The 26,493-nt window shown below is 39.7% G+C and overlaps 1 protein-coding gene across 5 annotated transcripts in view; it reads left to right on the top strand.

The window, feature by feature from the left end:
• xpo4 (exportin 4) overlaps nucleotides 1–26,493 on the top strand; it is a 245,986-nt gene that overhangs the window by 161,840 nt on the left and 57,653 nt on the right. For all 5 annotated transcript variants that reach the window (XM_060826076.1, XM_060826077.1, XM_060826078.1 and 2 more), the window contains 4 exons: nucleotides 2,558–2,696; nucleotides 9,444–9,560; nucleotides 13,277–13,430; nucleotides 17,090–17,202. In XM_060826076.1, the coding sequence (XP_060682059.1) occupies nucleotides 2,558–2,696; nucleotides 9,444–9,560; nucleotides 13,277–13,430; nucleotides 17,090–17,202 (523 nt within the window). The remainder of the gene's footprint in view (nucleotides 1–2,557; nucleotides 2,697–9,443; nucleotides 9,561–13,276; nucleotides 13,431–17,089; nucleotides 17,203–26,493) is intronic.

Here is a 26,493-nt window from a genome sequence, read left to right as displayed (position 1 = left end):
AATTAAGTGTGTACAAGAACATTTTCTGATTCCGCATGTGGATGTACCGATGAGAGAAGGTGCACAGCTTGGCCTACTCTTGAGAAAATAAGGCAGGGCAAGTGACTAAGGTGTCAGGGAGCACTTTGGGGCAAACAACCATAATTCTATTTGTTTTTAAATAGTGATGGAAAAGAATAGACTGGATCTAAAAGTTGAAGTTCTAAATTGGAGGAAGGCCAATTTTGACAGTATTAGGCAAGAACTTTCAGAAGATTGAGGGGACAAATGTTCATAGGTAAAGGGATGGCTGGAAAATGGGAATCCTTTGAAAATAAGATAACAAGAGTCCAGAGACAGTATGTTCCTGTTAGGGTGAAAGGAAAGGCTGGTAGGTGTAGGGAATGCTGGATGACTAGAGAAATTGAGGCTTTGGTCAAGAAAAAGGAGGAAGAATATGTCAGGTATAGGCAGCAGAGATCAGATGAGTCCTTAGAGTATAAAGACAGTAGGAGCATCTTTAGAATGAAATCAGGAGGGCATATAGAATTAAGAAGAATCCAAAGGGATTTCATAAATTAAGGACAAAACTGGGGAGAGAATTAGCCTTACTGATCTTTAAGGAGCCTATGTGTGGAACCGCAGGCGATGGGGAAGATACTAAATGAGTATTTTACATCAGTTTTACTGTGGAGAAGGATCTGGAAAATATAGAGCTAAATAGTGACTTCTTGAAAAATGTCCGTATTACAAAGGAGGTGGTGCTGGACGTCTTAAAATGCATAAAAGTAGGTAAGTGCCCAGGAGTCTGATCAGGTGTATCCTAGAACTCTGGGAAACTAGGGAAATGATTGCTTGGCCTCTTGCTGATATGTTTGTGTCATTGATAGCCATAGGTAAAGTGTTGGAAGGGTGGAGTTTGGCTAATGATCCACTATTTAAGAAAGGTGGTAAGGAAAAGCCAGGGCACTACAGACTGGTGAGCCTGACATTAGTAAGTTGTTAGAGGGAATCCTGAGGGACAGGATTTACAGGTATTTGGAAAGGCAAGGACTGATTAGGGATAGTCAACATGGCTTTGTGCAGGGGAAATCATGCCTCAAACTTGATTGCATTTTTTGAAGTAACAAAGAGAATTGATTAGGGCAGAGCAGTGGGTGTGATCTATATGGACTTCTGTAAGATGTTCAACGAGGTTCCTCATTGTAGACTGGTTAGCAAGGTTAGATCCTGTGGAATACAGGGAGAACCAGCCATTTGGATACAGAACTGGCTCCAAGACAGAAGACTAGATGGTGATGAGGAGTTGGTTTTCAGACTGGAGACCTGCGATCAATGGTATGCCACAAGGATTGGTGCTGGGTCCACTGCTTTTCGTCAGTAACGTAACTGATTTGGATGTCGTTGTAAAGGAAATCAAAGGGAATTTTCTTTTTGGCTCCTGCCTCAGATATACCCGAGATCTTGCAATGGGGCAGTGTACTCGTTCAGCTCGCACCTAGACCAGAATTTACCACTACATAACTGAGATTACAAAGCCAATTGAAAGTCCACCTGAGAAAAATAGTTCCAGTGTAAAAATACCATATTAGTATCAGTAATACTGTAGTATCAGTACACACATTAGACGGTCACTTAATCATTTATTATTAAATAAACATATCAGTAGCCCTTGACTCTTTTAACTATTAAAAGTTGATTTACGTCTGCCATACATAAATGCAGTGACCTGTCTCCACTACTTTATGTAAGAAAATTTTGAGTAACAAACCTATGACAGAAAAAATACTTTGCATCATCTCCATCTTAAAATGGAGAACTCTTATTTTTAAACTCTGTCCCCTAATTCTAGTCTTCCAACGAAGATGAAGCATTCTTCCACTCTGTCACATCCCCTCAGGATCTTGTACATTTCAATAAGACCACATTTCACTAAAAATCCAATCAATGGATATAGGCCTTGCCTGTCTAAGCTTTCCCCTTACGAAAGCTCTCCCATCCCAAGAGTGAGTGGAGTTAATCTCTGCATTGCTTCAGATGCAGTTCTATCCATTTTCAAATAATGAAACCAAAATCTTGGTGAGACTGCGTCTGGTACTCTCTGATTCTTTGTACAGTTGCAGTAATACTTCTTTACTTTTATATTCTATTCAGGTTTGCTTAATCACTAAAATTTCATTTAACTTTCTGTAGCTGCATACTACATTTTGAGATTCCCACGGCACTCATTGCGCAGTCTCAAGTTCTGCAATCCATTTAAGTAGTATACGGTTTTTCCTCCTCCTCTTGTCAATATCAACAAATTCAAATTTTTATACATTGTGCTCTATCAATTTTTTTGCCCACTCTCTTAACCTATCTATACTCTGTTGCTGACTGTTTATACCCTCCTCATAAATTACTTCCTCAACTTGTGATATAGTTGTTAATCTGGGAGGTTGAGTGCAAATGTGCTAAAAGGCAATTGAGGTGAATTTCTTTTAACACACTATCGTTGTATTTGATGTATTATTGATTATAGCTAGCAAAGTTGTTGAAAATTATATCTTAAAATTAGTTAATGTTTCTTTTGTAACAGCCTTCAGAAATATGTTCGAGAACAGATATTATTAGCAGTAGCAGTAATTGTAAAGCGAGGCTCATTGGACAAAACCATTGTCTGTAACAGCATCTTCCATGAAGTCAGCCACTTAATAAGCAGTGGTAACCCAGCAGTGGTAAGTACTCAATGCTCACTTTGGTTTTCATATTGTTGATACTGCTACCTTTTCTTGTACTGTTGCTTTGCATATTTGTCACCTCTCAGATGGTTAAACTTTTACTTTTTCCCTGCAAAGCCTAGTGCGAAAATGCTTTCAATTGTCAAAAAATGAATATACGAGTAATATTCCAATGTATCCAGATGGAAACTATTTAACTTTTCACCCATCTCCACAAAGCTATCATCATAATCAGCCTTTTATTGAGAACTAATAATTTTCCATTTTGTAATCTTTCTAACCCCAGCCTCTCCTCTGTCTGATATTGTCAACAGTTCATCTTGTCTCCATATTGGTTTAGCTCCTGGACATCCAACGTCCTCAATAGACTTAATATTCACCACATCTGTCACCGGGGTTGCTGTCTGAATTGTCTATAAGATGGATTGCAATAGATTTACTTAGGTTGCTTACTAAGGTCTCCCTCCTGCAACACTTTAGGAATGGCATCCACTCTGAATTTTGCCATCAAGTGGATAGGGTAAATATCCTGGGTTGGGAGAGTCTAAAATTAGAGGACATAAGTTTAGGGTGAGAGAGGAAAGATTTAAAAGGGACCTGGGATCAACTTTTTCATGCAAAGGATGGTATGTGTATGGAATGAGCTGCCAGGCGAAGTGGTGGAGGCTGGTACAATTACAACATTTAAAAGGTACCTCGATGAGTACATAAATAGGAAGAGTTTAGAGGGTTATGGGCCAAGTGCTGGCAAATAGGGCTAGATTAGCTTGGAATATCTGGTTGGCATGGATGAATTGTACCGAAGGGTCTGTTTCCGTACTATATATCTGTATGACTCTGAGTTTAAATTTTGTGCAATCCTGACACATATTGTCAATTCAAGAATACTGATATTCCAACATTTTGGAAATGTACATCTGACAGAGCAGTGACACACTCAAGGACGTGAGTGGTTTAATGGCAAGGTTCTCACTCACTCACAGCCCACACATCTCTGCTGTGTCCGCACCATCTCCCCACCCCCACCCAAGCACCAGCACATTGATTAACGCATTACTGCACAGATATGCACACATCACTGATCTCTGTTTGAATTCTTTCAATGAGATGTGTTTCTTGCACATAAACTCTGGGCAGGCACCCAAGTATTGATTTGAATAATGCTACAATCAAGGACAAGAAGGGGCATGTTTTTCCAAATCTGATGTTGGGAAATATGTTGGACCAGTTACTTGTGAAGGAACATTTGGGCAAGAGTGTTTGTTAATCAAAATGTTTAAACTAGTAATGAAGAAAATAAAGGAGCAATCTAAGTAGAACTTCAAAATTGGAAGAACGTTAACTTCGATGAGATGAGTGGGATACAGCCAGAGTAAAACAGAATCAAAGATTGACACAGATCCTTAGATGATGAGGGAGGTAGAGCATATGATGAAATCAAAAGAAGGGTCTGTATCATACCTGTCAGGTGAATTCTTCAAACATCAGCCAGGCCAAATGTGTAAATTGATAGGATAAATAATGTGGAAAATGTGACTGACAAAGAAATAATGAGAATAGAATGGCAGTTAACTTAAAAAGAAACTCAAATCTTTTGCTGACATGTATGTGGTAAGCGGGAGATAAGAGGTGGGGTGGAATCTTTTCAAACCAAAGGGACTGATGTATGTTTCAGGGCACAGGGCAACACTAGAATACATAATGACTATTTGTACTGATGTTTACTGGGTGAGGGATGGCATTAATGAATGTGAAAGGTCAGAAATTGAGACCACTTTTTTAAAGATGTGTTTATTCATTCACTGGACATGGATATTGATAGCCAGGCCAGCATTTATTGTCCATCCTTAATTGCCCAGAATACAACTCCATTGCTGTGGGTCTGCTAGTAGTAAATGACTTAGGCATTGAAATACAAACTGAAATTTCAAAGATTTCCAATGGCATCAAACTTGGAAGTAAGGCAAACCGACTGATGTCAACTGACTACAACAGTACACAGATCAGTAAAATGGACAGACAAATAGTGGATGGAGTTTCACAGTGATCAATTTTGACGGAGCGGTTAAGTTAGATTCACTAAAAAGGTGTCATCACCTTAATTTTAGGAGAGAAAATTTCTCAACATCATTTGTGTGTGTGTGTATGTGTATGTGGGGTGGGCAGGGGGTGGGAGAAAAGGGAATGTTTTTGTAAGAAATGGATCTATAATCCATGTAGAAAATGTACTTGTGCAGAATTCCTTCACTCCTGTTTAAGATTCTCTCTGTCTTATTGGGGGATTTTGGCTGATTCTAGATTTGCAAAAACATTAATACTCAAGATAGCTTTTACAGATGTTAGAAATATTAGGTTACTGAGAGTTCTGGTTGTCAAACTGTAAGTAACAAGGTTATGAGCATGTTATTAATCATGGAAAAGTTTTGAATCTAGTGTAATTTTCACAAACGATTGCTTTATGAACTATTTCGTTCCCACATAAATTTGATGAGGTGTTGACCTTTTGCGATCTGTTAAAATTTGACTCTGCCATACTGCAACGATTCAATGTTTTGATATATCTTAATATTCTCAGACTGGGTTTGAATACACTTAAACTACCAAGGTCAAGGTATTACTCATGAGTGGTGCTTCTGAACTGAAATGCTGCAGCTGACCCAACAGCATTACTTCAGCTGTTGTGTGCAGCTGTATAAATAGAAACACACTGGTAGCATACTTGCCGTGTACTGTGATTAACTAGGTAGGAAGACACATAGCAATTTCCCTCTAGACATTGACTTCACAGACATAGCTTTGAACATTAACACTTCAGCAGACCCCACCTTGGCACCATATGGTCTGGGCTTCTAGCCAATTGCTTTGAAGTTATAACAATGCTGACAATGATCTTTGGGATAAATCTACAGGGGGAGAGAAAGCATCGAGATTGATTCAAAATTGTCATTCCAAGAATGCATCACATTTCCCCCTCGAGTTGTTGCATGACTAATGCATGATTTCACAATTGTGTGTGCAACACTAAACCTGCAACAAAGCCATGACATTTTATGCCATCTCCTATCCAGCAGCATTATTTTTATAACTTACAGGGAAGGAACAATTGCAATCTTGTATTTTTTTTTGCCACTGCATATCAATTTTAAAAAAAGCAAATCCCATGTATCGAAGTCCAGGTGAATTTGCTGTTTGTAGGATTAGTATTCATTGGTGTGGACATGATGGCACAAATGTTTTTTTTAACATGATCCAAAACACTCTTTGCCTCAGCTGTTATTTTTTTTTGCCAACTTCATACACGCTTATGTGCCAACAAGTGCTTTCAGATCTTCTGCCTCTGGTCACCTCTGCATCCCATTTTTCCTCTGTTCTATTTCAGTACTAGAACCTTCAGCTGTCTCTGTGTGACATTATAGAACTCTTTCCCTAAATCAAACCGCCTTGCTGTGTTTCCACTCTTTCAAAGACTTTAAGGAATTTTATCTTTTGACGTTGCCTTTGGTCCAGGCACAAATCACTTTTACCTTTATTTAGCACCTTGGGGAGTTTACTACATTAAAGATGCTAATTCAAATTATTAACTTCTCATTGGGTTACAGTTTCACTATTCTTGTTTGTGGCTGAGGTGTAGTTTTTGACACAGTGGACCACACTGTCCTCACTCACTGTCACTTTCTCATTGCCCACCTTACTGTCTTCCTTAGTTCTAGTCTTAGTATTCTGGAATAGCCAGATGCTGTCAGCACTAATTTCACTTTTCACCCCTGCATTACTATCTCTGTAGTTGCTCCCAGGGTTGTTCCTTACCCTCATCTTCCATTTAACTGTCATGTATAATCTTGGAAGACATCACTGAAATAATGAAGTACTGTTTTCATTATCCTTCTTGCACCCTCCACTGCCTTGGTGATAGTAGATTACCTATCTGGCAGCAAGTTTAGATGAACAGCAATTATTCCAGTTAGTTATTGGAAAGTGCCATTACAAAATCTGTAACCTCACCATGGATTATTTCCCCTCCCAAGACAGTGAGAGATTCAACTGCCTGTTTACAACACTGTTGTTGTGGTTCTGTTTGCCGAACTGGGAATTTGCGTTGAAGAGGTTTCGTCCCCTGTCTAGGTGACATCCTCAGTGCTTGGGAGCCGCCTGTGAAGCACTTCTGTGATGTTTCCCCCGGCATTTATAGTGATTTGTATCTGCCGTTTCCAGTTGTCAGTTCCAGCTGTCCGCTGTAGTGGCCGGTATATTGGGTCCAGGTCGATGTGCTGATTGATTGAATCTGTGGATGAGTGCCATGCCTCTAGGAATTTCCTGGCTGTTCTCTTTTTGGCTTGTCCTATAATAGTAGTGTTTTCCCGGTCGAACTCATGTTGCTTGTTATCGGAGTGTGTGGCTACTAAGGATAGCTGGTCATGTCGTTTCGTGGCTAGTTGGTGTTAAGACCATAAGACATAGGAGTGGAAGTAAGACCATTCGGCCCATCGAGTCCACTCCGCCATTCAATCATGGCTGATGGGCATTTCAACTCCACTTACCCACATTCTTCCCGTAGCCCTTAATTCCTCATGACATCAAGAATCTATCAATCTCTGCCTTGAAGACATTTAGCGTCCCAGCCTCTTCTGCACTCTGCGGGAATTTCACCACTCTCTGGCTGAAGAAATGTCTCCGCATTTCTGTTCTGAATTGACCCCCTCTAATTTTAAGGCTGTGTCCACGGGTCCTAGTCTCCTCGCCTAATGGAAAAAATTTCCTAGCGTCCACCTTTCCAAGCCATGTATTATCTTGTAAGTTTCTATTAAGTCTTCCCTTAATCTTCTAAACTCCAATGAATGTGGATGTGGATGTGGATGTGTTCATGGATGTGGATCGTTAGCTGTCTTCCTGTTTGTCCTATGTCGTGTTTTGTGCAGTCCTTGCATCCGCATCCATGAACACCAACTAGCCACAAAACGACATGACCAGCTATCCTTAGTAGCCACACACTCAGATGACAAGCAACATGAGTTCGACTGGGACAACACTACTATTATAGGACAAGCCAAACAGAGAACAGCCAGGAATTCCTAGAGGCATTGCACTCGTCGACCTGAACGCAATATACCGGCCAGCTCCTGAGCTACAAATCTTCTCCCAAACTTTGTTTACAATACTAAAATTCTATTTGATCCCAAGCTGAGTTACTGACCCCATATCCTCTTTAACAAGATGACTTACTTTCCACCTTCGTGATATTATTCACTCCTTGTTGTTCATTCAACCTTCTGACTCAACAATTTTACTGCTCTCTCATTAACCTTTCATTCAAAATTTGTGTCTATGTACTAGTTACACTTCACCTATCTTTGGTGTGCTCATTGATCTGTATTGGTTCCCGGTCTTCAAATGCTTTAGATTTAAACTCTTCCACGGTCTATCTCTTTAAGCTACATCAGCCTTCAATCCTTGGCAGATTCTACATTCCTTTCATTCTGGCCCCTTAAGTACCCCAGTTCCATTATCTCAACCTTCGTGTCACCATTCTACAGGGGGAGAATTGCGTTCCTTCCCTGTAAGTTATAAAAATAATGCTGCTGAATAAGCGATGACATAAAGTGTCATGGCGTCATGGCTTTGTTGCAGGTTTACACAATTGTGAAATCATGCATTAATCATGCAACAACTCAAGGGGGAAATGTGATGCATTCTTGGAATGACCATTTTGAATCACTTTCAATGCTTTCTCTCCCCTGTAAATAATGATGGCTTCAGCTGATTGTTTGCAAATCCCTTCTGAAGCTTTTGCACCTCCAACTCCTTTGAGGTCCTCCCTTAAAGTGCACCTCTTTGACGAAGCTTTTAGTCACCACCTTTTAGGGCTATATTTATCTTTGGTTAATATATAAAGCACCTGGATTGCTTTTCTCCATTTCTTTTTGATGAACACGTAATGATTGCTGTCATGGAATGAATACCCCCCACTTGCCTGAAAGAACATACCTTTAACAACCCTCAAGAAGCGCGATGCTATCCAGGATAATGCAAACTGCTTTATTGGCACAAATATCCACTGCTCCCACCTTTAGTGCTCAGTGGCAGCGGTGTGTACTATCAGCAAGATGCACTGCAGAAATTCACCCAAGCTCCTCACATATCAAAACCCATGACCAGTTCCATCCAGAGGGTCAAGGCAGTAGATGTATGAGAACACCTGCAAGTTCCCCTTCACACTACTCACCATCCTGACTTGGAAGTATACCACAGTTCTTTTAATGTAGGGTCAAAATCCTGGAATTCCATCCCTAATGCCATTACAGGCCCATCTAGAGCAGATGGACTGTAATGGATCAAAAAAGCAGCTCACCATTACCTCCTAGGCAAGTAGGGATGGGCGATAATTGCTGGCTGTGTCAGCAACACCCACATCTCATGAGAGTAACAGAAACTGATATTTCAGGGAAATTTGTGGCAATTCTACTGCCTGTGGCATTTCGTCTAGGTATTGCAGGTTCTTTCAAGCATCTGACATTTCTCCTGTCCCTTACTTATTTCTTCTCTGCACTATTGCTTTCAGCTTCCATGCGCCCCTGCGTACCCCGCCCCCCCCCAAAAAAAACCTGTCTTTTTCGTTTCATACACAGACTTGCAACTTTAGGATGGTGGTACTATAATGCATTATTGCAATATTCGGTGTTTGTATAGTTTTTAAAGTTGTAAATGATATAAGTGTAAATGTTAATATTACTTGAACTTGTCTTGCAGCAAACATTGGCATGTTCAATCCTCACAGCATTATTAAGTGAGTTCTCAAGTTCCACTAAAACCAGCAACATTGGTCTCAGTATGGAATTCCATGGAAGCTGCAAGAGAATATTTCAGGTAAAGTTTGTGTTAATGTGCATCTTAAAATAAAATGGTATATGTTTTAGGAAGTAATGAAACTATACATCTGAATGCACAGACCATTATGTCTAGCCATCTTTGAGTTGGACCATTATTTGAGATCTGGAAATTATAATAAGTTCATCCTTTAATATTCATTTAATATTTCAAAGCTTTGCATTTGTGTCTCTTTGTCATTAGTGCTTATCATGAGATAATCACAAGTCCAAGTTTAAATATATCCTAAACTTTGGCAGGGTGCACTTCTCCCCTAAGACGTGATGTTGTTATTTCACTCTTCACCTTAACTGTTTTACCTGATACCAGCATATCTGGAAGCTGCTGCAACAATGAGAAATAAGCAGAGAGTTAGGCATGAGAAGTAGCTAAATGTTTTGAATTAACTTGAGAAACCAAATAAAAGACAGGTGCAGCTGGAGTCACTATGTTTATTTTACCTTCTAATAGTTTCAAAATAAGAATGTATGAAGAACCCCAAATGGGAGAAAGTTATATAGTCTTGTAGTGTCTGTTGTGGGACCAGATGTTATTGGAATTGTAACTACATTTTTCTTCTCTTTGCTCATGTGACTTTTTATTTACAAAATGATCATGCACTCTAAATGAGTATTGTCGTTCTGTTTTGTTTTGACTTTACACAATAATTTACACCATTCCATAGAGAATAGTTTGACAACACTCCTTCCCACTTGTATAGTCTGTTTCTTTGGGGCTGTCATTTAGAATCTACTTGTTTTCTTTGAGGGTACAGCTTTATGTGCTGGATTTGCCCTCTTGCCCTTCAGCAAATAACAAATTAATGAGCATTGCAGTTAAATGTCATAGAGTCGTAGAGATGTACAGCATGGAAGCAGACCCTTCGGTCCAACCTGTCCATGCCGACCAAATACCCAACCCAATCTGGTCCCACCTGCCAGCACCTGGCCCATATCCCTCCAAACCCTTCCTATTCATATACCTGTCTAAATGCCTCTTAAATGTTGCAATTGCACCAGCCTCCACCACATCCTCTGGCAGCTCATTCCATACACGTACCACCCTTTGCGTGAAAAAGTTGCACCTTAGGTCTCTTTTATATCTTTCCCCTCTCACCCTAAACTTATGCCCTCTAGTTCTGGACTCCCCGACCCCAGGGAAAAGACTTTGTCTATTTATCCTATCCATACCCCTCATAATTTTGTAAACCTCTATAAGGTCACCCCTCAGCCTCCGACGCTCCAGGGAAAACAGCCCCAGCCTGTTCAGCCTCTCCCTGCAGCTCAAATCCTCCAACCCTGGAAACATCCTTGTAAATCTTTTCTGAACTCTTGCAAATTTCACAACATCTTTGAGAGGAAGGAGACCAGAATTGCACGCAATATTCCAACAGTGGCCTAACCAATGTCCTGTACAGCCGCAACATGACCTACCAACTCCTGTACTCAATACTCTGACCAATAAAGGAAAGCATACCAAACGCCGCCTTCATTATCCTCTCTACCTGTGACTCCACTTTCAAGGAGCTGTGAACCTGCACTCCAAGGTCTCTTTGTTCAGCAACACTCCCAAGGATCTTACCATTAAGTATATAAGTCCTGCTAAGATTTGCTTTCCCAAAATGCAGCATCTTGCATTTATCTGAATTAAACTCCATCTTCCACTTCTCAGCCCATTAGCCCATTTGGTCCAGGTCCTGTTGTAATCTGAGGTAACCATCTTCGCTGTCCACTACACCTCCAATTTTGGTGTCATCTGCAAACTTACTAACTGTACCGCTTATGCTCGCATCTAAATCATTTACATAAATGACAAACGTAGAGGACCCAGCACCGATTCTTGTGGCACTCCATTGGTCACAGGCCTCCAGTCCGAAAAGAAAACCCTCCACCACCCTCTGTCTTCTACCTTTTGAACCAATTCTGTATCCAAATAGCTGGTTCTCCCTGTATTCCATGAGATCTAACCTTGCTAATCAGTCTCCCATGGGGAACCTTGTCGAACGCCTTACTGAAGTCCATATAGATCACATCTACTGCTCTGCCCTCATCAATCTTCTTTGTTATTTCTTCAAAAAAACTCAATCAAGTTTGTGAGACATGATTTCCCATGCACAAAGCCATGTTGACTATCTCTAACCAGCCCTTGCCTTTCCAAATACATGTGCATCCTGTCCCTCAGGATTCCCTCCAACAACTTGCCTACCACTGAGGTCAGTCTATAGTTCGCTGGCTTGTCTTTACCGCCCTCCTTAAACAGTGGCACCACGTTTGCCAACCTCCAGTCTTCCGGCACCTCACCTGTGACTATCGATGATACAAATATCTCAGCAAGAGGCCCAGCCTTCACTTCTCTTGCTTCCCACAGAATTCTCGGGTACACCTGATCAGGTCCTGGGAATTTATCCACCTTTAACCATTTCAAAACATCCAGCACTTTCTACTTTGTAATCTGAACAATTTGCAAGATGTCACCTACAGTATATATCTTCCATATTGTTTTCCACAGTAAATGCTGATGCAAAATATTCATTTAGCATCTCTCCCATTTCTGCTGCTCCACACAAAGGCCGCCTTGCTGATCTTTGAGGGGCCCTATTCTCTCCCTTGTTATCCTTTTGTCCTTAATATATATGTAAAAACCCTTTGGATTCTCCTTAATTCTATTTGCCAAAGCTATCTCATGTCCCCTTTTTGCCCTCCTGATTTCCCTCTTAAGTATACTCCTACTGCCTTTATATTCTTCTAATGATTCAGTCAATCTATTCTGTCTATGCCTGACATATGCTTCCTTCATTTTCTTAACCAAGTCCTCAATTTCTTCAGTCATCCAGCATTCCCTATACTTATCAGCCTTCCCTTTCACCCTGACAGGAATGTACTTTCTCTGGATTCTTATCTCATTTCTGAAGGCTTCCCATTTGGAAAATACTTAACCACGAGGCTGCATCACAAAGTAACCCAATCCAATCTTATAATATTTTTTCACAACAACCTGTTCAGGGATGTTATGACACATGTTTGGAGCAGTTGGGACTTAAATCCAGTCCTCTTAATTCAGAAGTAGGGAGACTACCACTCTGCCACAAGATCCCTCTTAGCCCATTTTAGTCAATGTACTTCTAACAGAATTATTAATCAACAGTCATGGACAAGAATCTGACCTAGTTTTTCTGTCCTCAGCTGAGGGGTAGAAAGAACAATTTCAGTGCATTTTATCCTCTTTGAGATCAACTAGTTCAGCACAAATCTGGGACGTTGCATTGTAGTTTGATGATTTATATACCTCAGATTTTCACTTTGTAAATTAGGTGAGTTTGCTCACCTTTAAATGATAGCTGATCCATCAGGGAGGACACCAAACTTATCAACAGAAATTGTGCTATTTCTATACTGCTGCTGGTTGCCTAATTCAAAATAATAAAAGAGAAACAAGGAAATGCAATCCAAAGCAGACTAGAACATAACATTGAACTCAAACTACTCATGTTTGAAGCTGTTTGTTCTTTTCCAGAGATGAATGTTTCTTTTCATCATTACTCTGCATGTTTTCCCAGAACATTAGATAAAATGAAGGCAGAGAGACAGGATCACTATAATAGATTTTATTCCTGGCTTTAAATAAAAATCAGACAGTCAGAATCATAATACTTGTTAGTATTGAATTTAACTAGATCACGTGTGTGTTTATTTTTGCTCTTGTTACCAAAAATACAGGAGGATGACCTTCGACAGATATTTGTTTTGACGGTTGAGGTGCTTCAGGAATTCAGCCGACGGGAAAACCTTAATGCCCAGATGTCTTCTGTATTTCAGCGTTACCTTGCACTCGCTAACCAAGTCTTGAGCTGGAACTTCCTTCCACCGAATTATATCCTTTCTCAAGCTTCAGTTTTATATTTGTGGTGTTAGCTTGTTTTGTGATCAGAGAAATAATAAAGCTTGACTGTTTGGAGAGTATTTTTAACAAATTTTGGCTGAAGTGAACTTCCACTTTCTTTCATCCACAGAGACACTGTCTTTCAGCGATAGGACTCTCAAATTTCCTGAATAGAATTTCTGTGCTGATTTGTTAGCTTATATAACTTGAAGAGATGGATGGGGCATTGCATCCTTGGCTGGAGAAGAGTTGATGATCTGGAGTTCCAATTCTTTCCAACCCATTCTGAAGAGGACTCACTGGTCTCAAAATGTTAACTCTGCTTTCTTTCTGCAGATGCTGCCTGACCTGTTGGGTTTCTCCCGCAACTTCTATTTTTTGTTTCAGACCTTCAGCATCTGTAGTTCTTTGTTTTATTCCAGATTATTGATCATTTTCTGATGGAATTTTTTTGTATAACATAATTGGGTGAGGGCAGGATTTGATTTCAGTGTCGAGGCCTGTTCCCAAAATCAAATAACCAGCCAATATGCAAATCTGAAGTTGTGGACTTTGATGGTGGGCAGTACACATCCTCTGAAGCAGTACTAAGTAAGGATTCAATATCTTCAGTAGTAAAGAACAAAATAAACCGGAAGAGAAAGCACTGTAAATTGCAGTTTGGCACTTTTTAGAATAATCAAATTAAATTGTTGTTAGTTTTTCATTCTATAAGTTATGGTTGTTTGAGAAAATTCTATGTAACAAAGATTGAAAATTGATTGACCCTTGACTGCACAGTCAAAATGGATAATTATAAAATGGTGGATTTAACAAGTACATACTTTCCAGGGAAAGTATATGAACTGAGTGTAAAGGATTAACAGATAAACCATCATATTTTTGCTTATACTAGTACAATCCAACATAAGGGAGAGCAGCATTTTCTCCGACATACTTTCCAGGGAAAGTATGTCGGAGAAAATGCTGCTCTCCCTTATGTTGGATTGTACTAGTATAAGCAAAAATATGATGGTTTATCTGTTAATCCTTTACACTCAGTTCATATACCTTTATGTAACTAATGATTGCTAGTTCTTTGAGCGTTGTTGTGAACTAAATAGTATAGCAATCCTATGGTGCCAAAATTGTCATCAGTGCATTAGTATGAATTGTCTTACTAAAAATAACAGGATGTGACTGCTAAATATTGTGGCTGGTTAAAATAGTGCCAATAAATCTAACTGCTTTGAAGAGATCGTGAGTTGTCTGGTGTAGTTCTGATCATTTGAGGCAAGTGCACAAGTTAAAATTTGATGATTTTGATTTTAATTCTAGCTAAGCTATCTATAATTTACTACTGGTACATCTTATAACTTTGAGAAAGTGGTTATTTTGTCCATAGTCTAACAAACTGAAAAACCCATATATTGCATTTGAGCAGTTGTCTGTAGTGATCATGGAGAGGTTTTACAGCTCTCTTACATCCTAGACGTCTTAAGTGATCTTCATTATTGTTTTAATCAGCAGTAGGTATTAAAGCTAAGTGTTTACTGTATGGATCAAATTTCTACTTTCAATCTCTTAATCAGATCTTTGTATTTGTGATTCCTATATTAGTGTTTTTGGGAAGAGAGATTTATTTTGATGTGAATTCAGTTTGTTTGTATGTATGCTTAAATCTTATCTGTGGTTATCATGGGATTCTTGCCTAACATTTAATTGTAAAATAATTGCATGCCAAATGTTGATGTAACTTGTGGCTCAAAGGGTGCAAAACTATTGTTGTTTAAGCTGCTACCTGTAATCTTGGCTAAATGAGCGCATAGATTTTGCCAGAGCACAATAAAATCTGTGGAATGCCTCCCAAGTCAGAATAGCCAAACAATGCATGAGTGCAGCAGGCCCAAGCTATATATAGGTGTTCCTTTCAAGTGGGATGCTCTTCAGCTGTGCTGTTATTATTATGTGCACTTCACAGTTTTCTCTAAACGTATAAAGTAATTATCACGTAACTTTAGTCAGAGGTAAAATTTGCCAGACCTCCAGCAGCAGTAGTCAAGATATTGCTAATAGGTATGTAGGATTTTTACTTGTGTTTAGCTTTCCCATCACAATCAGTTTCAGAGATTAGATTCAGAGATTAACGTCTCTATATGAAGTGGCGTGTTAATTAATTTTGGTATTCACAAAAGAAACATAGTTATGTGCTTTTAGGTTGTTGCATGCATTTGTTGGTCATGTTGAGTAACTACTTCTACTGGAGCTAAATGATGTGAAATTATGCTGGTCGTTTGTCAGTTTTCTTTAAAATAAAGCATTGAATTTTATTTTCAAGTCAGCTGTAAATAATAGCAAACAGACAATTTAATCTTGCCTTTTCTGTTATTAGGTATGTAGAGTCTGTGTGTTGCTCAGTCACTTATGTTAAAATGAAAATCCTAATTTGCTGGTGTATGAGATCTTCACATGAATGGTTTTGTCTGTGTGCTTGAGTCTCTACATTCTATAACAATGGAAATATGTCTTTAAGCAGCTTTTGTGTTTTTTTTAATCAAAAACAGTCACATTTTATTCCAAGGTTGGTCCAAAGAGAATCCATCAAGAAGAATTAAATAAAGTTGGCATGTTATTTTCCTAGAAACTTCAACTTACAAGGGTTTAGAGGAGAGTGGATAAGAGGAAAGTCTGATCAACCATGATCCTATTGAATGTAGAGCAAGATTGAAGGGCTGATTTGAATTATACCTATTCCTACTTCTTATGGTCTTAAATATTTTGAGTCTGCAGTTTAAGAGAGAAATGTATATCTAAGCCTTTTAAGCCTCTGAAATGTTTTCCAGCTGATGCAGTATTTTTGAAATGTATTGAAGGTATTGTTCTAAGTAGGAAAATATGACATTTTTCTTTGTGAGGGAAGGTCCCTATTAGCAGCAATGAGATAAGTAACTGGTAATTTGTACTATTCAATTCAAGGATTGAATTGAATAGTACAACTTCTGCGTTTTACATGTTGTCATGAGAATTCCCCCGACTACCTAAGACGGAAAGACTGTTGAATGGTTCATATGAAAGTCTGCATCACTGACAGTGCAGCACACGCGCAGGATTGCAATAAAGCATTTGTCGTTATTATATGCGCAAGTCGCTGTAGTAGGGCTTGAACCCATGATCTCTGACTCTGGCAAGAGTATGACCACTCAGCCAAGACTGACACCTGTTGCATGTGCAAGTGCAGCATTAAAAGTATGTCACAGACTAATGACTGCAGTTGTCATTAATAAGTGTGTGTTTAACTTTAGTGTATATTAAAAATGGTCATGGGACTATCATGAAGGAAAGAAGCTGTAATATCACAAATCAAGGCATTTGTTAATTAAAGCTCCTGTTGCTGCCCCCCTTATCGTTTTAGTTGCTGTGCTTATTCATGTGATCATATCACAATGGAATGCCACATGATTGTAATCAAACTTTTATCTGCAACCATTCGTGGGTCTTGTTTCTGAACAGTTAAATGCTTTTATTGCTTGTCCTCATGCTGCAGTTATTCCATGTATTTAACATGGCTTAAAGTTTATTTCCATTACATTCTCCCTCTGAACTCATCTTAGTTGTAGCTAGGAAGTATTTTCCCCAGTAATGCTCCTCTATTGACCTTGACTCCAGATAACTGGGCAGGCATTATATAGCTATGTTTGAATCCTCCCAAAATGTGATGTTGAAGCCAACAGAATCCTGGCGAGAGACACTTCTGGACAGCAGAGTTATGGATCTTTTCTTTACAGTAAGTAGTATTCCAAATTTGTATTTGGTAATTGGGTTGAAGACAAGAGAAGTTGTAATTTTTGCAATTTATTTTATTTACTGATTGTGTTGTGTTGGAGTCAGTCAACTCTACCCTTGAAGCTTTTCTTAAGCTATTTAAATATTTGAATTTTTTTTTCAAAGAATTATGATATGGTCAGGTATGTTTTTGCTGTTTATCTACTGTTAGGTTTGTTCCAGAAGATATGGCATATGTAATGCAAATGAGAGATGGCAATAATTGTTTTGATTAAAATTGCTTTGAATTAAAATTTTGTGCCACAACTGATTTTAAAAAAAAGTAAAACAGTAAGTATAAATCATTGAATGTCTCTTAATTTGTATAATGCAACATTATCATCCCTTTGACCTTGAAGTCGTGCACTGTTAATCCTGAAATTTTCTTGGCTGCCAAAAATCAAGTCTGAGAATGGGTTTGGATGTGTGGGCATTGACACCAATGCTGGGGCAAATGGGAGGTAAGTATATTGTTGAAATGGTCATCATCTGAACTATGCTTGAGCCATTCTTCAACTGAGTCATGCAATAGTAGATAGGGATTTAAACTAAATAATGGGAGAGAGGGATTAAGTGAGAGATGATGTTACAATTTAAAGAGTGAGGGGAAAAAGGTAAGACCAAAAAAAGCAAGGCAATTGGTAATCTGCATGTGGTAGAAAAGGGCAGAGTGTACCGCTTAGAATGCACCTGCAGGTGAGGCTGGAAGATATAAAAATAGTAAAAAGAGTACAATTTGATTCTAAAAAGAATATACTGAGCATTCGCAACAACGTAGATGAATAGATGAAAATCAACAGATATTATTTAATTCCCATTACAAGGGTGTGGCTGCAGAGTGACCAAGTCTGAAAATTGAATGTTCAAAGGTATTCCAAGTTAGGAAGGATAGATCAAAAGAAAACAATGGTGGGGTCGTGCTGTTAATATAAGATGAGCTGTTTTAGTGTGTCGCTAACAGATAATCATAGATCCAAAAATAAAAATGAAGAATCACTTCATAGGTATCAAATAATGGTTAGAGTAGTTTATAGACTACCAGAATGTAGTGGTGATGTAAGGCATGATATAAATTAGGAAATTAGAGAATTGTGAACAAGGGGGGGTTTTACTCTATGTACAGAATAGAAAAACTTAGAACTGTGCGTGTTGAATTCCTAGAATGTGTACAAAATGGTTTTCTGGAATAGGATGTTGAGCAAGTAACAGTTTGCTGACAATTGTTAATTAACAGGTGCAGTCTCCATCACAATGTCTCTACCATTCAGAGTCCACTTGCCAACCTATCAGCACTCTCCGCTTTTGCAATATAAATGTTATTTTTCCTTGACATTGGTAGATTTGAATTGCCTTGATAGTGCAAGATGAAAAACATTTACAAAATGTACTTTTTTTAGCAAAACTCAAATTTACATTGTGTTGAGGCACAAAAACTCTACTGAAGTCATCTAAAAAAGGTTAACAAGAAAAGTTAAATATTGTGTTGGATCGAAAATAAAGGCTTATAAAGTTGCTAAAAGAAATAGTCTGATGAATGAAAGCATTTTAGAATTCAGAACAGGAAGACCAAGAAGTTAATAAAGTAAATAGTATGTGAAAGCAAATTAGTTTGAAGTGTAAATAATTAACTGTAAAACCTTCTATGGGTGTGTAAAAAGAAAAGGCTAGCAAAGGCTGGTGTGGGCCCTCAACAGGCAGATAAAGGGGAATATATGAAGGGAATAAGAAAAACTAAATAAGAAATAAGAAAATAAGAATAAGAAAACTTTATATCTGTCTCCATAGACGATGATTTAAAATAACTTCCAGGGATGCTAGTGAACCAAGGACTAGCAAGAATGAAGAACTGAGAAAAATAAGCATTGTACTGCAGAAATTAATGGGACAGAAAATTGGTAAATTCCCCAGATTGGATTATCTATATCTTAGAGTGTTGAATGGAATACTAGATTTAGGGAGAGTGGTATGTAGATAATCTTCAAAATTCTCTGAAACTGCTTCTACAGATTGGAATGCAGCAAATGTAACCCCACTACCTCTCAACCATTTTCTTTTTGTGTATCCTTCCCAATATTTGAGAGAGGAGGGAGAGAGAACACAGGAACTAACCTGACAAGCATGGTAGGGTAAAATGATTCATTTTAAAGGATATGATAACTTTGGAAATAATGGTAGGATTGGTCAGAATCAACATGGGGATATCATGTTTGATAACCTGTAGTTTTTTGAGGACATAACCAGCTCATTTTATGAGGGCACTTCATGACATGGTATATGTGGATTTTCAGAAGGCTTCTAATAGAGGTCCAGGCAGGAAGTTAATAATTTTGAGCAGATTCAAGTAATTTTAAATAATACAAGAGCATGGAATGCGAATTGTCAAGAGGCAGAAAGTAGTAGGAATAAACAGTTCATTCTCAAAGTGGCATATTGTGATGAGGGCAGTATTACCGTGCTTGAGCCCCACTTTCTCACAATCTCGATCAATAATTTGTTTGTGGGGATCAAATAAAGTTTCCAAATACTGATGAAACAGAACTAGATGGGAGTAAGTAAAGGGAATGCAAAGAGGCTGCAAAGGGCTTAGTCAAGCTAAGTAAGTGGATAAGAAGGTGGCAAATGGAATACAATGTGGAAAATGTGAAATTTTCCACCTCTGTAGGCAAAACAGAAATAGTGTTTCTGAAATGATGAGAGATTGGTGTGTGTTGATACTCAAAGGATGCTGGGTGTTCTTCATAAGTTACTGAAAACTAGCATGCCACTCAGCAAGCAGTTAGGAAAGATGGTATGTTGGGCTTTATTGCAAGGGGACTTGAGTACAAGAGTAAAAAAATTTCACTATATTTTTACAGAACCATGCTGAGACCATGCCTGAAAAGTTTGCTGCAGTTTTGGTCATTGTGACTAAGGAAGGAGTGCAAAAAATATTCACTATATTCACTAATTCCTGGGATCGTCAGATTGGTCTATGAGGAGTGGTTGATGAGATTGATCCTGTGTTCTTTAAAGTTTAGAAGGATAAGAAATATCATTGAAACATGTAAAATTCTTATAGGGCTCAAGAGGGCAGCTGCAGGCAAGATGATTTTCGTGGCTTGGGGTGGTGTCTGCAATCAGGGACAGATTCTTAGAATAAGTAGTAGGCCATTTTGGACTGAGAATTTCTTCAGTCAGCAAGTGGTGAGTCTTTGGAATTCTCTGACCTGGAGAACTGTAAAGGCTTTGTCACTAAGCAAGAATAAGACAAATATCGATAGATGTTTGCATAGTACAGGCATCAAGGGACATGGTGATTGTGTGAGAAGAACACTGAGGTAGAAGATCAGCCATGATCAAGTTGAATAATGACTGTCCTGCTCATGCTCCTACTTCCTGTTCCTAAATCCTATGTTCAGAGCATAGCCTTTCCAATACCTTGTTTCTATTAATTTGTATATCAGCCATTGCCTGTACTGTCTCTGCTTTCAGTGATACTTTATTGACATCCTGTTTATCAGTTAATACAAATAAAAAGGACTCATTCAGAATTCTAGCATTGCCCTCGTGGTCTTTGTTGTTAATAATAATTTACATGGAAAGTAAAATATAATCTATCAGAGTCAGCGTAGTTTTATAAAAGATAACCATGTTTGACTAATTTGCTAGAGTTCTTTGCCTGCTACATTTTCAATGTGGATAATGGGAATTCTGTAGATGTTGTATAGCTGCACTTCCAGAAGACATTTGATAAAGTACTGCAAATGGTTAATACACATGGTACGATAACATCAGGTTAGGAATCATTTATTAGCTTACATGGAGGATTGGCTAACCAACAGAGAGAGATATAAATGGATCTTTTTCTGGTTGGCAAGCTGTTAGTGGTTGCCACAGGGTTTGTTCCTTGGGACCCCAACTACTTAGAGGAGAAAGTGAGGTCTGCAAATGCTGGAGATCAGAGCTGAAAATGTGTTGCTGAAAAAGCACAGCAGGTCAGGCAGCATCCAGGGAACAGGAGATTCGACGTTTCGGGCATAAGCCTTCTTCAGGTTTATGCCCGAAACGTCGAATCTCCTGTTCCCTGGATGCTGCCTGACCTGCTGCGGTTTTTCAGCAACACATTTTCAGCCCCAACTACTTACAATCTGTATAATGAAATGGATGTGGGCATAGAAAGTACTATAGCCAAATTTTCAGATGACACTAAATTAGGTGGGAAATAATGTTGTAATGAAGAAATAAGAAATTTACAAATGGATATGAGGAGGTTAGGTGAATTGGCCAAAACTTGGCAGATGAAGCTTAACATGGATAAGTGAGGTTATCCATTTTGGTTAGTGACATAGAAAGACAACTTATCCAAATAGGGAGTAGCTTCAGAGTGCTTCAGTGTAGAGGAATCTGGTGTCCTTGTGCATGAATTGCAGAAGAGTAGTATGCACAAACAGCAATTAATAAGGAAAGCAAAGGGAATGTTGGCATTTATTCCTAAAGGAATATTGTATTAAAGGAGGAGTGTGTGGCTTCAACTGAATTGATGAGACTGAACCTAGAGTATGGTATACAATTTTGGTTCCCCTACGTGAGGAATGTTGTTGCATTGGAAGCAGATCAGAGGAGGTTCACTAGATTGATTCCAAAGATGAGGACTTGTCTTTTGAAGAGAGGTTGAGTAGTTTAGGCATTTACGCTTAATTGAGATAGAAGGCCTAATTGAGACACACGGTGCAAAAGGGGATTGACAATGTAGATAGTAAAAGGATGTTTCCTCATGTGGGCAATTTAAAACGAGAGGCCATAGTTTTCGGATAATGGGTAGCAGATTTAAAGCAGAGACGAGAAATTACTTCTCCCCAAGGTCATGAATCTGTGGAACGCATCAGTCCAGAGAATAGTGAATACTGGGATATCCAGTAAATTTAAAGCAAAGGTATTCAGATTTTTAATTCGTTAATGGGTTTAAGGGTTGTGGAAAGTGGACAAGCAACTGGAGTTCAGGCCAAGTTGAGATCAGCTGTGAGTGGTTTTGAGGGGCTGAATTGCCTACTCTTCCTAGTGGTCGTTATGTTCTTAAATTGTACAGGTTTGGTTGCATTTGGATGTAGACTGCTTCAGAATCTCAAAAGTGAACATTGGGCAGTCATCAGTGATCTACCCACTTCTTACCTTTATGATGTAGGGAAGATCATTTGACAAAGCAGCTGAAGATGGTTTGGACTAGGATGCCAGCAGTGTCACTACTGCAGTGATGTTCTGGTGATAAATGAGCTCCAACAACCACAACAATCTTCCTCTCTACTAGTTACGCTGATGTGAGCAGAGAGCTTTTCCCCCTAATTCTAGTTCTGCCAAGTCTGCTTGATGCCACACCTGCTCAAACATGGATTTGACGTCAAGTGCAGTCATTCTATCTTCTGGAATTCCATCTCTTTTGTCATGTTTGAACCAAGGCCATAATGAGGGCAGGAGCCAAGTGGTACTGGTAGAACCCAAACTGAGCATCGGTCAGTAGGGTATTGGTAATCAAGTGCTACGTGGTAGCTTTGTGGATGATCCCTTCCATCACTTTCATGATGGTGAGAATAGATGGGGCAGTAATTAGCTGGTTTTGCCTAGGACATATCTCACAATTTTCCACATTTTCAGGAAGTTTTTGTGCAGCATTGTAACTGTATTGGAACAGCTTGGCTAAGGGCATGACGTACTCTGCAGTGCTTGTGTACAGTAGTATTGCCATAATGTCATTGGAGTCCACAACCTTCGCAGTATCCAGTACCTTTCAGTGTTTCATCAGGTCAGATGGAGTGAATTGAATTGGTTTAAGACTGACATGTTTGATGCTGGCGGACTTATGGAGGAAGCGGAGATGGATCATCCAATTAGCACTTCTGGCTGAACATTGTTGAAAATGTTTCAAGTCTTGTATTTTGCACTGATGTGTTTGGTTCCTTCATTTCGTATGGGGATATTTGTGGAGCTGCCACCTCCTCTTCATTGTGTAATTGTTCACTATCATTCACAAATGGATATGGTAGGATTGCAGGGCTTGGATCTGATCCAGTGGTTCTGGGATCATTTAGCCTTGTATGCTGCTTCCACTGTTGGGAACTAGGTGACACCTCGTTTTAGATGTGCCTGGTTCTTCTCCTGACATCATAGACAAAAGTGGATACTGTAGATTCTGGAGATTACAGTCAAGATTCGAGTAGTGCAGGAAAAGCACAGCTTTTCGATGTTTTGGGCAAAATGATGAAGGGCTTTTGCCCAAAACATCGATTTCCTGCTCCTCGGATGCTGCCTGACCTGCTGTGCTTTTCCAGCACTACTCTAATCTTGACTGTGCTCCTGACATGCCCACTTGTACTCTTTACTGAATCAAATTGGTTCCCAGTTCAATGTTAGAGTGGTGAATCTGTTACTGTGATGTTTTGATAATTATAGCAAAGTCACTCAAGTCACGCAGTTGTCTTACAGGTACCGCTTGTTTAAAAATACACTTAAGTTTTTTCAATCACTCGTTCAAAAGAACAAATACATCATACTCTATGCTCTATGAGAGATGGCATTCTTTTCTGGAATGGGAGTGATAAGCTGGACAGCTGTTCTTAACAGGCTTCACTTCAGCTCAGCATATTCTTCGCAGGCTTCCGATGAATTCAGCTTGAAGTCTAACTGAACCAGATAAAACACGAATCTCTCCAAGCCAGTCACTGTTCAAAACAGCTTCAGCGGGGTTGATAGTAAAGCAAGCAGGTATCAGTCGTGAGTTTTATAGGTAGCATTTCCGAGGCTTACAGTGAACATTCAATTGTTGAAAATGTGTTGCTGGTTAAAGCACAGCAGGTTAGGCAGCATCCAAGGAACAGGAAATTCGACGTTTCGGGCCAGAGCCCTTCATCAGGAATGAGGAATGTAGGTAGCGACGCATGGCTGCAAGGGTGGGGCGGAGGATCCGGAAGGAGGTCTGTTGCTGGAGGCTTCGGATTTGTTGTAGGTACTGGTTGTCCTGGTTGGGTCCAAATTTTGTTGGTTGGAATGTAATTTGGAGTCTGTGTGGGATCAGTCGGTTCCGTAGGCAGGTGCTGAGGAAGGAGATGTGGCTGTGGTAACGAGTCTGTTTGAGAACGTGGCTGAAGAGCTTCTCTGCAGAGGAGATGATCTGGGGGGTGCAGTAAGAGAGAGACTCACTGAAATCCTTGTAGAGGGAGGAGGAGAGCTGCTTCAAGGAAGGCATCCTTGCAAGAGGATTCGCGGTAGGTTAAAATCTTCGAGTAAAAAGTGAGGTCTGCAGATGCTGGAGATCACAGTTGAAAATGTGTTGCTGGTTAAAGCACAGCAGGTTAGGCAGCATCCAAGGAACAGGAAATTCGACGTTTCGGGCCAGAGCCCTTCATCAGGAATGATTCCTGATGAAGGGCTCTGGCCCGAAATGTCGAATTTCCTGTTCCTTGGATGCTGCCTAACCTGCTGTGCTTTAACCAGCAACACATTTTCTACAGTGAACATTCAATGACATCTTTGAAAGAAACTGGTATGTCCAGAAAGCTTGAACTAAACCGGTTTTCTACACCCCTTCAAAGCGCAAGTCCTTCAAGCAGTATTAAACATAAAACAATTTTGTAACATTACAAATTATGCTGAATACAATTGGTTTGGTAATGGTGTACAACATTAGATTAAATTCCCTACGGGGTGGAAACAGGCCCTTCGGGCCAACAAGAACTAGAGGGCATAGGTTTAGGGTGAGAGGGGAAAGATATAAGAGACTTAAGGGGCAACGTTTTCACACAGTGTGGTACGTTATGGAATGAGCTGCCAGAGGATGTGCTGGAGGCTGGTACAATTGCAACATTTAAGAGGCATTTAGATAGGTATATGAACAGGCAGGGTTTGGAGGGATATGGGCCAGGTGCTGGCAGGTGGGACTAGGTTGGGTCGAGATAGCTGGTCGGTATGGACAGGTTTTACCGAAGGGTCTGTTTCAATGCTGTATATCTCTATGATTATAAGTCCACACCAACACTCCGAAGAGCAACCCACCCAGACCCATTCCCCTATGTTTACTCCTGAGTAAAGCACCTATCATTAGGGGCATGGCCAGTTCACCTAACCTGCACATCTTTGGACTGTGGGAGGAAACCAGAGCACCTGGAGGAAACCCGCAGACACTGGGAGAATGTGCAAACTCCACACAGACAGTTGTCCGAGGTGGGAATTGAACCCGGATCCCTGGCGCTGTAAGGCAGCAGTGCTAACCACTGAGCCACCGTGACGCCTGCACAGTGCTACAGTCTGCGACAATCCAGTCTAGCAGACTCGGACTCAACAGCTCAGTTTGCAGTAGTGATACTGAGTCGCACTTGATGGACATCAAAGATCTCCCATCCAATGTTAATTCTGTGCCCTTGCCACCAGCGCTCTCGCTAAACATGCTGATTGCAGCATTAACTTTGAATTCTGGAAATCACTGTTGTATATGGACCTTGGAGGCACTTGCAGCTGGAAAGGAAATTAGAGGAAAAACTGCTTGTCACTCTGTGCTTCATTTAATTAATGCTCAACATGGAGTGCTGTTTCACCAGCTATTGCAGGGGAGGAATTTTCCTTGCCCACATTTAACCTGATCGCGTGAGACTTCATGGAGTCAGGAGTTGACATTTGAGGACTCTAAAGGCAACTTCATTCAAAATGTAACCATGATATGTAAGATATTATTCTGTGAATAACTACCCTGTAGCAATCTCTTCTAATTTTGCCGTAAATTTCCCCAGATGTTAGTTAAGAGGTAGGCAGGGTTGGGTTTGCTGTTATCGTTTCTTGTACCTACGGTGATGCCTGGTGGTCCATCTGATTTTATTATTGCTTTAGATATGGTAGTGACTGGATCCAACTGAATGGCATGCTAGGCTGTTTCTGACAATATTGAAGAATCAACCACATTGCTGGTTATCTGGACTTGCACATAAGCCAGAGGGATTTTACAGAATAAACAATTTAATGGTCATCATTAGACTATTAATTCCAGGTTTATTACTTGAGTTCAGATTTCGCCATCTGCTGTAGTGGTTTTCAAGCCCATGTCCTCCGAGCATTATCACATGATTAGTGAAAAATCGCACAACACCAGGTTATAGTCCAACGGTTCAATAGGAAGCACACTAGCTTTCGGAGCGACGCTCCTTCATCAGGTGATAGTGGAGGGCTCGATCGTAACTCAGAATTTATAGCAAAAATTTATAGTTTGATTGTACCTGAAATTATACATTGAAAA

This window comes from Hemiscyllium ocellatum, chromosome 6 (genome assembly GCF_020745735.1).
Source record: "Hemiscyllium ocellatum isolate sHemOce1 chromosome 6, sHemOce1.pat.X.cur, whole genome shotgun sequence".
NCBI classification, from domain to species: Eukaryota; Metazoa; Chordata; class Chondrichthyes; order Orectolobiformes; family Hemiscylliidae; genus Hemiscyllium; species Hemiscyllium ocellatum.
This window is presented reverse-complemented; position numbering and strand designations above follow the sequence as displayed.